General features: G+C 35.4%; 1 protein-coding gene across 4 annotated transcripts in view; it reads left to right on the forward strand.

Annotated features, from left to right (window-relative positions):
• Window positions 1-11,509, forward strand: part of mid1 (midline 1) — a 36,203-nt gene extending 24,694 nt beyond the window's left edge. For all 4 annotated transcript variants that reach the window (XM_055215563.2, XM_073854738.1, XM_055215562.2 and 1 more), the window contains exons 3-10: window positions 3,237-3,332; window positions 4,483-4,590; window positions 5,168-5,316; window positions 5,447-5,574; window positions 6,402-6,545; window positions 7,861-8,022; window positions 8,125-8,332; window positions 9,175-11,509. In XM_055215563.2, coding sequence (XP_055071538.2) covers window positions 3,237-3,332; window positions 4,483-4,590; window positions 5,168-5,316; window positions 5,447-5,574; window positions 6,402-6,545; window positions 7,861-8,022; window positions 8,125-8,332; window positions 9,175-9,523 — 1,344 coding nt within the window. In that variant the 3' untranslated portion in view covers window positions 9,524-11,509. The remainder of the gene's footprint in view (window positions 1-3,236; window positions 3,333-4,482; window positions 4,591-5,167; window positions 5,317-5,446; window positions 5,575-6,401; window positions 6,546-7,860; window positions 8,023-8,124; window positions 8,333-9,174) is intronic.
• Window positions 11,510-12,240: the final 731 nt, after the last annotated feature.

Genomic DNA, 12,240 nt, shown 5'->3' on the forward strand with positions numbered 1-12,240 from the left:
CCTGGATGTTATAGAGATTGAGTGGTTGCTAGGGTGTGTTGGCTGGTTGCTAAGTGGTCAGGCTGTTGCTAAGCAATAGATAGATGGTTTTGGGAAGTCATCATAATATAAATTAATTTTACTAAAAGCTCCACCGAAGATCTTTGGTTCTTTAAAACCTTTGAAAGCCTCTTATATTTGTTACACACCGGTAAGGTTCAAACTTTATTCTTTGAAAGTGTAACATTTAAACAGTAGATAATGAGTGGAAAATAATGGAGAAGGAATGAAATAGGAAGCCAGGCGGTTTCCTCTCGCTGGATCTGTGTGTTGGGTTCTACACCTTTGGCTTGAAACAAACCTTTTCCTTCCTGAGAAAATCAGATCGCTGTTCAGGATCGGAGTGATGGAAGTGCGGACCGTCGGTCAGTCTTTCTGGGCGACGTGCACTCTGACACCGCAGTAATAATTTTCCAGCTATCGTATTTCACTCTGCATTGTCAGATGGTTGTACTTAGAATAGGCTAGTTAAAATATTCACTCCAGCAATATCCTGAGCTTTGACAGAGCAATAAACATTTACTCTGGAATTCACTTACAATGATTGCACATGAAACTTTATCCATTTCTAAGATGTTAACAGTAACACAAATGTTGTGAAATGCCAAACATCTGCACCTCTCATTGTGCTCTGTGGACGATTTCACTTTAGTATTTTCCAGAGAATTTAATCTATGCTAACAATAGAGGACCTCTTGTACTTCCCCCACTTCTCTACAGCTTTTAACACCTGAACATAGAAAGCCTAAATGATTTAGTGAAGAGGCTCTGGATAAAAGCATCTATTTCAGTGCAGATGGAGGCACTCAGAAATGCCACATTTAAAGCCAGCATGAAAGCCAGTATTCTCTAGTTTATTTCACAGAACAATAATGTTTTACTTGCCATTGATAATCAATTACAGATTATATGAGTGGGAGGAGTCATTTTATTAGACAAAAATACTGTACATGCAGTGCAGGACGATGTCATCAATGTTTTTGGTCTGTTTTTTATAGGTTTGTTTGTGAGATTATAAAGATGTTTTATACGTAGCTAAAAGCAAAAATACATTGTATGGGTCAAACGTTTAGGGAATATTATGTGAAGTTCAGAAATTTAGCAAATTCCCTAAAGTAAATACACTCCCCTAAAGGATTATTAGGAACACCATACTAAAACTGTGTTTGACCCCCTTTCACCTTCAGAACTGCTTTAATTCTACGTGGCATTGATTCAACAAGGTGCTGAAATCATTCTTTAGAAATGTTGGCCCATATTGAGAGGATAGCATTTTGCAGTTGATGGAGATTTGTGGGATACACATCCAGGACACGAAGCTCCCGTTCCACCACATCCCAAAGATGCTCTATTTGGTTGAGATCTGGTGACTGTGGGGACCATTTTAGTACGGTGAACTCAAGAAACCAATTTGAAATGATTCGAGCTTTGTGACATGGTGCATTATCCTGCTGGAAGTAGCCATCAGAGGATGAGTACATGGTGGTCATAAAGGGATGGACATGGTCAGAAACAATGCTCAGGTAGGCCGTGGCATTTAAACGATGCCCAATTGGCACTAAGGGGCATAAAGTGTGCCACCACCACCACCAGACTGCACAGTGGTAACAAGGCATGATGGATCCATGTTCTCATTCTGTTTACGCCAAATTCTGATTCTCAACAGAAATTGAGACTCATCAGACCAGGCAACATTTTTCCCATCTTCAACTGTCCATTTTTTTTCAAAATTGCTTAAATCACCTTTCTTTCCCATTCTGACATTCAGTTTGGAGTTCAGGAGATTGTCTTGACCAGGAACACACCCCTAAATGCATTGAAGCAACTGCCATGTGATTGGTTGATTAGATAATTGCATTAATGAGAAATTGAACAGGTGTTCCTAATAATCCTTTAGGTGAGTGTATCTCAAAACTTCTTTTTGTGAGGATGCAGTGGAAAGGGCTTCATTTGGACAACTTTAAAGGCATAAATCATTTGATGTCTGCCTTTAATTGATAATGATGCATTATTGCTCTGCAAAGATTATTTTAAAACAAACCTTAGCTAATGCTGAATTTGACCTGTTATATCTAATGACATACTCATTATTGTTTCATATAAAAAAAGTATTTATTTACATTAACCACATTCATAATCATTTATGTTTTTTAAAATGAAGTACACTTTTTTGTTCATTTTCCATTTGGGTTAGAACCCACAGACAGTGTAATCTGAAAAATTAATCTGGGATGTGTTATATGTCATAAAGCACAGATCTAACCTGATTTTCATCTCTCATAATCTATTTATAGCATCTGCACACATGCTGCCAGCTCACTTTGGTCTCTTATCGACCCATGAACTCACTTCACTAATTCTCATACTTAACACAATTTCACAGTATTATAATATTAATACAGACAGATTATAAATATCAGGCAGATTCATTAATTGACAGATTATTAAAATGAACGGTCCTGACCGATTATTTTTGTTGTTAACAATAATGTGCCAACAGCCTCATCAAAGTAAAATGCACATTCTCTGTTTTCAGAAACTTCCATTATAAAAGATATGGACTTAAAAACATAAAGAGCTATGATGTTAAAGAAGAAATATGTTTGATTCAGGGCTATTTCTAGGTCAATAATCAAATATAAGCAAATTTGTGACAGACCATGTTGCATAACTCCATACAAAAGATTTCCATTGAAGCACAAAACATGCTTTGTGCAACATTCTCAGATCATCAGGTTTTGTTCAGCTGCAGTCATTTAGTTTGAAGAGAGGCGAACAAAATGCTATGACATTCTTAAATCCATGTAAATATTTCCCTCACATCATTATGCTTAAAACTATTTTAAATGAAACACCTCGTTTCTAAATGCTCAAACAGAAGTGGGACACGAGCTGCAGATGGACTTGATCTGCTTTTATAATTCCAAAATCTGTGTCAGATTGTTTATCCCCCCTCCCCTCCCCTCACAGGGTGCTTAGGGCTGTGATGTGATGTCACATGATGTTTGATTAAAGCATCAGTCTGTGAAGTGTTCACTGAACAGAAGAGCAGAAGTCATCGGCCTCTTCAAACATCATTATGGATGTAGGATGTTTTTTCTCTTGACTCTGGTTGTGTTTAGCTCTTCTGCAGGTGTTGTGTGCTCTGTAATGTGTTGTTTTGCTGATGTTGCTGCTTTGTTGTTATTTTTTCTCAGCAAATGTTGGATTCCAACCTCAGCAATTTGATCAAGAGGAACAATGAGTTAGAAAACCTGATGGGGAAGTTGATACAGACATGTCAACATGTGGAGGTAAACTCACAGACTGCTGAATCTCCGTGTATACTGTCCTGTATATATACTGTCTTTTTAAATAATTAAGGCTGTTTGATATGTTTTATATTATTTTGCATTTTTTATTGCTTGAGATATTATATTCACTTGCAAAATAAAATTAAATGAAAAAGGTTTTACATAAACACTGTACAGTTAAAGGTATAGTTCACCCAAAAATGAAAATTCTGTCATAATTTTTTCATCCTCTTGTTGTTTTAAATCTGTATGAATTTATTTTCTCTGATGAACACAAAGAAGATATTTTAATTAGGGCTGTCAAAAGATTAATCGCGATTAATCGCATCCAAAATAAAAGATTGTGTTTGTGTACTGTGTATAATTATTATATATATATACACCCAACATGTATATATTTAAGAAAAATTGGTTATATTTATATATAAAATATTTATATTTATATATCATATAAATGTATATACAGTATTTAAAGGCAAATATTTCTTAAATATATACCTGAATGTGTGTGTATTTATATATACATAATATTTACACACAGTACACACACATATGTTATGTAAACACAAACTTTTTTTTGGATGCGATTAATCGCGATTAATCTTTTGACAGCCCTAATTTTAATAAATGATTTTAAGCACACAGCTGATTGTAACCATTGACTTCCATAGTTGGAAAAACAAATATAATGGAAATTAATCGGTACTGTTAACTGTGTGCTTACCATCATTTATTAAAATATCTTCTTTTGTGTTCATCAGAAAAAGTAAATTCATACAGGTTTAGAACAACACGAGGATGAGATAATGATGACAGAATTTCTTTTTTTTTTTGGTGACCTATCCCTTTAAGATAATGGATACAATTAGATACAATATTACTTGATGAAGCAATCATTTTTCCAGTCATTATTAAAAAATGTAACTATTTTTTCAACATTTTATTATGTTGATACTGCTGCTGTTTTATTAAAACAATGTGTGGTTTATGTTTTGTGAAACACCTCTAACTGTATACGGATCAGACATCTGTATGTTATTTGACTGTATCACTGGTGAAGCTCTTCCTCTTGTTTATACACATTTGTGTTACTTTTTCCATTTCAGTCATTTGTTAATTGATTTATTTGTTTTATTTGTTTGTATTTTAGCACAACGCAGCTCATCAGGAGAGTAAACTAGCAGAGGAATGTGATCTTCTGATAAACATCGTACAGCAGAGAAGACAAATTATTGGCACAAAGATACGGGAAGGAAAGGTACTATAATAAATATTATTTATCTCAAATAATCTTAAATAAACACTTTAGTATGACAGGACATACAATATATGATTCAATCCAAATCAACATACAGTTCATTCGTCAGTAAAATATCCTAAATATAGTCGAAAATATGGTGTTGATATGTAACTAGTTTATTTATTTGTCACAGTGAAAAGGCTTTTTAAGGCATTGAGGGTCTTGTGGTTTTTCCACAGTGTTGTTAATGCTGGTATGAAACAAAGACTTTAAGACTATTGCTCAGAGGAAACACAATTTCCTTCCTGACCACATATCAAGGTCAAAGGCCACTTATACACCACTGAAACATTTAGAAACACTTGAATTTATGTTTCTCATGATCCTAAACCTTTTGATGCATGCAAATAAATATAAACCACGTCGAAGTATGTATTTCTTTACAAAACTTTCAATGTAAAGTTTACATATAAACCTGTTTTTCTTACCAGATGGGAACCTGATTGTGAATAGCACAATGAAATCTCAAAATGTTGTTTGCAGATATTATGATGTGAATCACCATAGGATTTTAATAGCTTGTGTTTTTTTGCAGGTGGTGCGGTTAAGAAAGCTCGCACAGCAGATTACCAACTGTAAACAGTTCATAGAAAGATCATCATCTCTCATAACTCAAGCTGATCAGGCTCTGAAAGAAACCGATCACGCCCGCTTCCTACAGACGGCAAAGAGCATCGCTGAGAGGTCATTTGGTTGTAGGCACTATTGCATGTGAAATTGCTGTTATTTTTTTCTCATAATGAAATAGCTCTGATATATGAAGACGTTATATGCTTTCATCACAAGCTAGTCTTTATTTTAAATGTAATTGTAGAGTCTCCATGGCAACCGCATCCTCACAGGTCCTGATCCCAGAGATCAACCTGAATGACACATTTGATGCGTTCGTGCTGGACTTTGCCAGAGAGAAGAAGATGCTGGAGGGTCTGGATTACCTCACAGGTTAGTTTTCGCAGATATCACATCACTGACACTCGTGGTGGTCTGCAGTCATAGTTAAAGTATTTCCATGAAGAATGAAAGAATTAAAGGGTTAAAGATCAAGCAGAGAAGTGATATGATATAACGTCTTGTCGTATGGGTTAAAAAAACCAACAGATTACAAGCCCAAAACATTGCTCTCCACAAAATGTCAACACAATTTATCAAGATGATTTACCAAAATAAAAGGCAGCACACTAACAGTTAAACTAGGAAATGTTGCTGCTACAGCCAACTCATTTAAAAATAAAGAAAATATTTAAGGATAACTTTCATTCGGCATTATTCTGAGCAAAATTAGCTGGAGCAGATTAAATTTAAGTGGAGCAGACTCCAGACGGCTCAGATTCCTTCAGGACATGGTGTCAATTATTATTAGCATGGTTCATTTCTATATGACAGAGCATTGAAAAGATTTAGACGGCTGACTTGAGAGAATCACATTGTGTTCAGACGGTGGTTTCTTCTGTTACTCACAGTTACTGTGGCTACAAGCTTGAAGTCATTTTTTATATTTCATGGGGAAAATGCTTAAAACATGTGTTTTTCCTCTTACACTTCTACCTCGACTTTGCGTTGCTGCGTGTTGAAATGTGTCAGACAAAAATTCATAATGTTACTCAAGAGCACTAATTGTGTTCGGCGGGACCACAAACGCCCTGTGAATGCCAAATGAGTATGTGCTATTTGCGTGCAGATGGGAGGCCTATGAGTCGCCCTCGTTGGTGAACTACAGAGTAACATTACTGCCTGCCTAAAATGTTACTGAAATATTTGTTTTGTCCCAGCTCCAAATGCCCCCACCATCCGCGAGGAGCTCTGCACAGCATCTCACGACACCATCACCGTTCACTGGACCTCAGAGGACGAATTCAGCATCGTTTCCTATGAGCTTCAGTACACCATCTGCACCGGACACACCAACCTCGTCAGTAAGTCCAACGAGAGAGAGTCCTGCCCAGATGAGTCATCTGTAAACTTCAGCCCAACCATTTCTGATCCATGAGAACATCGTACGGCTCTAACATCATGAATGGAGAAGCGAGAAATCGAATCAGTTCATGCTATGATTAGATTTTAAATCGAGCACTTTATTAAAGAACTAACAAAAATATCAACGTTTTCTCTGCAGAATCCATTTTAATGTGTTGTCCAAGTCATGTATGGATTAGTCAGATTGTATTGTAAAGCAGGTTTGGGTGTTTGATACAGAAGAGAGAAATGCTGGAGACAGAAAGACTTACTGATTGAATAAGGTCACCACATAAACCAATACTGCAGTTCACTCAGAAATGAAAATTCTGTTAAATATTTAATTTGCTCCAAAACACTATTATTTATACTCAGCTTTCTGTGAGGAACAGTCTGAAATGTAAATGATTATATAATAAAAATATAAAAAAACAGCACATATCAGATAAACAGGCACACGGGTCAATTTTTTATTAAGATTTATATATCATATATATTTGGCAGAGAACTATTTGAAAATCTGCAATCTGAGGATGCAAAAAATCTAAGTATTGAGAAAAACCTTTAGCAACAAATAAGATTAATACTTTATTGATATATTTACGATAGAAAATGTATAAAATATCTTCATGGAACATTATTTATACTTAATATTAGGGCTGCATAACGATTAATTGCAACTTATCATTTGCAGAATTAAAGTTTATATCATATTTATGTATATATAAATACACACACATGCATATATAATTTTAACAAAAAAATATGTATATAATAAGTATTCATATTTCTATATATTATAAATTATATATAAATATAAAAATGTATTCTTAAATATATAGATGCATGTGTTTGTATTTATATTTATATAATAATACAATACATATACATATATGATGTAAACAAAAACGTTTATTCTGCAAACGATTAGTTGTCATTAATTGTTATGCAGCCCTACTTAATATCCTAATGTTTTTTTTTTTAAATCGATAATTTGGACCCATACAATGTATTGTTGGCTATTGCTACAAATATACCCATGCTACTAATGAGTGGTTTTGTGGTCCAGGGTCACGTATGAGATCTGGAGGGAAATTTCTAAATATATTATGATTTGTATATATATTGTTTTGTGTCACTTTTGATGCTGGACACCGTAAACTGGCTATGTTTGAAATGTACAGCTGTAAAAAGATTCTTCAAAATTGTGAATCATAATGAAACGATTCTCAGATTGTTTTTAAATTTGGGAAATGTTTGTTTGTGGTTATGCAGGTCTTTGTAACTCCATGGACAGCTGGATGATCGTACCAAACATCAAACAAAACCATTACACCGTTCACGGCCTGCAGAGCGGGACAAGGTACATCTTCATCGTAAAGGCCATGAATCAGGCCGGGAGTCGCAGCAGCCCACCTGGCAAACTGAAGACAAACAGTGAGTTTACATCTAGTTTCCGTATCGAATCCTTTTAGATCACCTGTGAAAGAAAAGAAAGAAAATGGATTTACGAGAGCATGAATCTGTTTGTGAATGCAGGTCAGCCATTTAAACTGGACCCAAAGTCTGCACACAGGAAGTTAAAGGTGTCACATGACAGTTTGACTGTGGAACGGGACGAGGCTTCATCAATGAAAAGCCATGCACAGGACCGCTTTGGCAGCTCTGGGAACTATGGAGTCACTGGAAATGTGTACATTGATAGTGGACGTCACTACTGGGAAGTTCTGATTGGAGGAAGCACATGGTAAAATTCGCATGATGTGTTTTTCTACTTTGTTTAATAGCACAGATGAATGAAACTTCATTGCATAGCATCACTGAAAAATGATTACTATAATTATTATTATTTTTAGTGAAACATTATAAAAAATTTTAAGGATATAAAAATATGTTTTTCTAAAAACCACAATTCAGATTAATTTAGAATTAAATCAATAACTTAAACGGCACCTATTACGGACTTTTTACAAGATGTAATATAAGTCTCAGGTGTGTCCAGAATGTGTCTGTGAAGTTTCAGCTAAAAATATCCCACAGATCATTTATAATCATGTCCAAAACGTCTATGTGTGGGTGGGAGCAAAAACACGCTGTTTAAATGTCTGTACTTTTAAATGCAAATAAGCTACAGCTACCTTACAAACAGACTTTCAGTTCAAATAGATCTGATTAATACAGTCTGAGACAATAGTATCTAAATATTGAGATATTGTGGACAGCGTACAGCTCACTGAGGGTGAAATGCAGGACTGTGGGTGGGGCTTTATCAATGTGACATCACATTGATAAGAAAACCAAAAAGGCATGTCTAAAGAGACTGCTATGGTTTAATGAGGATTAAAAAAACAAGGGGCGGGTGGATTTTTTTAATGTAGGATGGTTGTGTTCACACAATGCCAACACACATTTATGTCCAAAATACACTTGTAAAAGTGGATTTTGAATAATAGGTGCCCTTTAAAGTTAAAAAAGGTGAAACGTGGTGTTCATTGTTAGGCTGTAAACAACATATTCATGTTCATGTATGTTTATATCACATGTTAATGCACACATCATGTCTCTTATTATATTTTTTAATCATTTAAGGTTTGCTGTTGGCATTGCCTATAAGTCAGCTCCTAAACACGGATGGGTGGGCAAAGACTCTGCGTCATGGGTGCTCTGTCGCTGTAACACCTCATGGGCTGTGAGACATAACGGGAAAGAGTATCCGGTCGAACCATCTCCTCATATGCGCCGTCTAGGCGTTCTGCTGGACTACGACACCGGATCTTTAGCTTTCTATGACGCCGCTGGAACGCAACACCTGTACACCTTCGACGTCGCTTTCTCACAACCCATCTGCCCCGTGTTTAGCGTGTGGAACAAGTGCTTGACCGTCCTCACGGGTCTGCCTATACCTGACCATTTAGAGGTCAGTGACCCCCAAGATTGACTTGATAGGCCGGAATTAACATCGGTCTCGGGAGATCCGATCACACGTGGTAAATACAGGTGTAAACAGGGTCAACTGCTAATACATCCTAAAGTGTCACAGACAACAGTGAAGGACCGCCCACTCACCTGTCAATCAATTACTGAAGTGCAAATATAAAAGAAAATTTGCTGCTTTTCTTTTACTATTTGCTAGAAATCCATTTAAACATTTTTGTTTTGCAAAGAAATTTGTAGATAGTTGCGCAGTCTTTTAAAAACTGCCTGACACATATCATGTGACACACACTTGTGTGTAGTCCACTTTAGGCTTCACTAAATAACACTGACCTTTATAGTCACATTTAATTCCAATCTTTTATACGATTCATACTTTATCAACATACATTAACACAGTGATGAATTGACTGATGTATGAAACCAGAAATCTGAGGTTCAACAGGAGACACCCATTATTGAAGTCGTTATTACACGTGTGATCGGATCACCCAAACCGATCTTAATAACAGGTGTAAAATCTTGCTAGAGATGCTTACAAAACTAGACCAAAATCTCATCTTTTGGTTGAACGAGTCCACGATACCAGTCCTGATATCAATAAATAAGAATATAACGTGCTTCACCTACATTCCATGATTGAGCACCTTAAATAATACTTACTGTTGATGTCTGAACAGAATTATTTATGAATCTTTGAACCTCCTTTTTTTCTTATGTCATGCACCTTTGGTCACTTTATTTATGTGTTCAATAGGATTATAACCTGATATATACTGATTAACAACAAAATCTTGACCTTTAGTTACAGTGTTAAGTTTAGTTGCATTAAATAGGGACACTTTCATCTGTGCTCACATGATTTAATTTAGTGTTTTCTCAATATTAGTATGAAATAATCTGCTCTGGTAATGGTCCTCATCCGGTCTTCCTGAAATATTGGCTATGTTCAGATTGGATTACTAACTTTCTGCTTACTGAATACTGTGTAGTATGAACTGTACACTACTTGTATGCTATTTTTATTTTTAAATGGTATGCATTATTGCACAAAAAATAGTAGGATATGAATCTGCAAGTGGTGCACAGTTATCATCTCAGAAATAGAAATCCTTTGTTTTGTTTTTTGCATTTTTAAAAGTTTGCATATAAATGTCTTGTCTTTGGCAGTCAAATTAAATGGGTAAAATAAAGGGATATTAAAAATGAATGCAGTTCATGTTACTTCCAGTTTGTTTTTGTTACACTGGAAATGCAAGGTTGAGCACAATCATAGGATACAGTACTGCAATGCCGTATACTTGGTCATATTCTGTACTGCACCTTAGATCATCTGGATACTCTATGCATAGATAAAATGTGCGTATTGTGCACAGTGTAACTATATACTGCTATACTTACTTTATGTAGTATAGTATAGATGTATAGTGTGATAATAATGGTGTGCTATTCTGAACACAGCCATATATTGTACTTGCACTTTTTATATCTAACCTTTGACCTTGTAACACTGCAAGACAACTGTGACAAACTATTTAACCTTTTACTATTTAATGGTTTATCCATGGTTCCCCTTTGAATTGCTGTGATTGTCATGTGACATTAAATAAAAATGCCAAAGTGTGATTATAATATAAATTTAACTTCCATCTTCTTTCCTGTGTCCTCAGGATTTGTAATTGTCACAGATTTGTGTTGAATAGACCAACCAAAAGCACAAAAGTGTGAGCAAAACCTGCTTTTAGTCATAAAAGTAATCTGAATAAAGATTTAATCTCTTATTAGAAACGCTTTATTGCAGTTGCAGATTAAGTGGCACCTTTTACTGCACTTTATTCAGTTCTTAGGTTTTATTTTCCTGATTAGAACTTTTTTTAATTGTTTCAATATTGTACAGTGTTATATTTTGTAATCCAAAATTATTTTTTTCTGAAGTAGAAAATATTGTAAATAATGTCCTGGCATGGAATAATAAAATGGTTTGTCCCATTATTAATGTGAATGCCTGTATATATGAATTGTGAATATTCTCAAACACAGTATCTTAAATATGTCTCAAGCATTATAGCTCTGTATTGTATGCAATGTTCCTTTAAAAAGGCAAACACATTATTTATGTTAGGGAATTATATAAAAGCATTTTGTTCTTTTATAGTTTGAAGTATTCAATTGGACATATTTGCAAGCTGCACAGCTTTGTGAAACAAGGCCACCCCCTAGTGGTGATGTCACATAATAATACATCTATCTGTTAGTCCATGACATAGATATGTATAAAGGCTAGATGGCTCAAGGCGGAGTCCCTAACGGCATCACCTGGCGGCCATCTTAGGACAGGGCGCTCGCTCACTCGTAGCATTGAGTTTAATGGTGCAGGTACTTTTAAATGACCATAACTTGCTCAATTTTCTACCGATTTTCAAACGGTTTGGGTTTTTACAAACGTTATTAACGTGGCTATAATTCTGGATGCTTTAACATGTTTCATGAATTTATTTTTTATTTTTAGTATAGGTATGCAGTGTCATAGGTACATCTTTGACGTTTATAACAAACCAAACCGTTTGAAAATCGGTAAAAAATTAAGCAAGTTATGGTCATTTAAAAGTACCTGCATCATTAAAACTCAATGCTACGAGTGAGCGAGCGCCCTGTCCTAAGATGGCCGCCAAAATGCGGACGTTGCACTCAATTGGCCAGCAGCGCGGACGAGCCATCTAG

The sequence above is a fragment of the Misgurnus anguillicaudatus genome, chromosome 17, assembly GCF_027580225.2.
Source record: "Misgurnus anguillicaudatus chromosome 17, ASM2758022v2, whole genome shotgun sequence".
Classification (NCBI taxonomy): domain Eukaryota; kingdom Metazoa; phylum Chordata; class Actinopteri; order Cypriniformes; family Cobitidae; genus Misgurnus; species Misgurnus anguillicaudatus.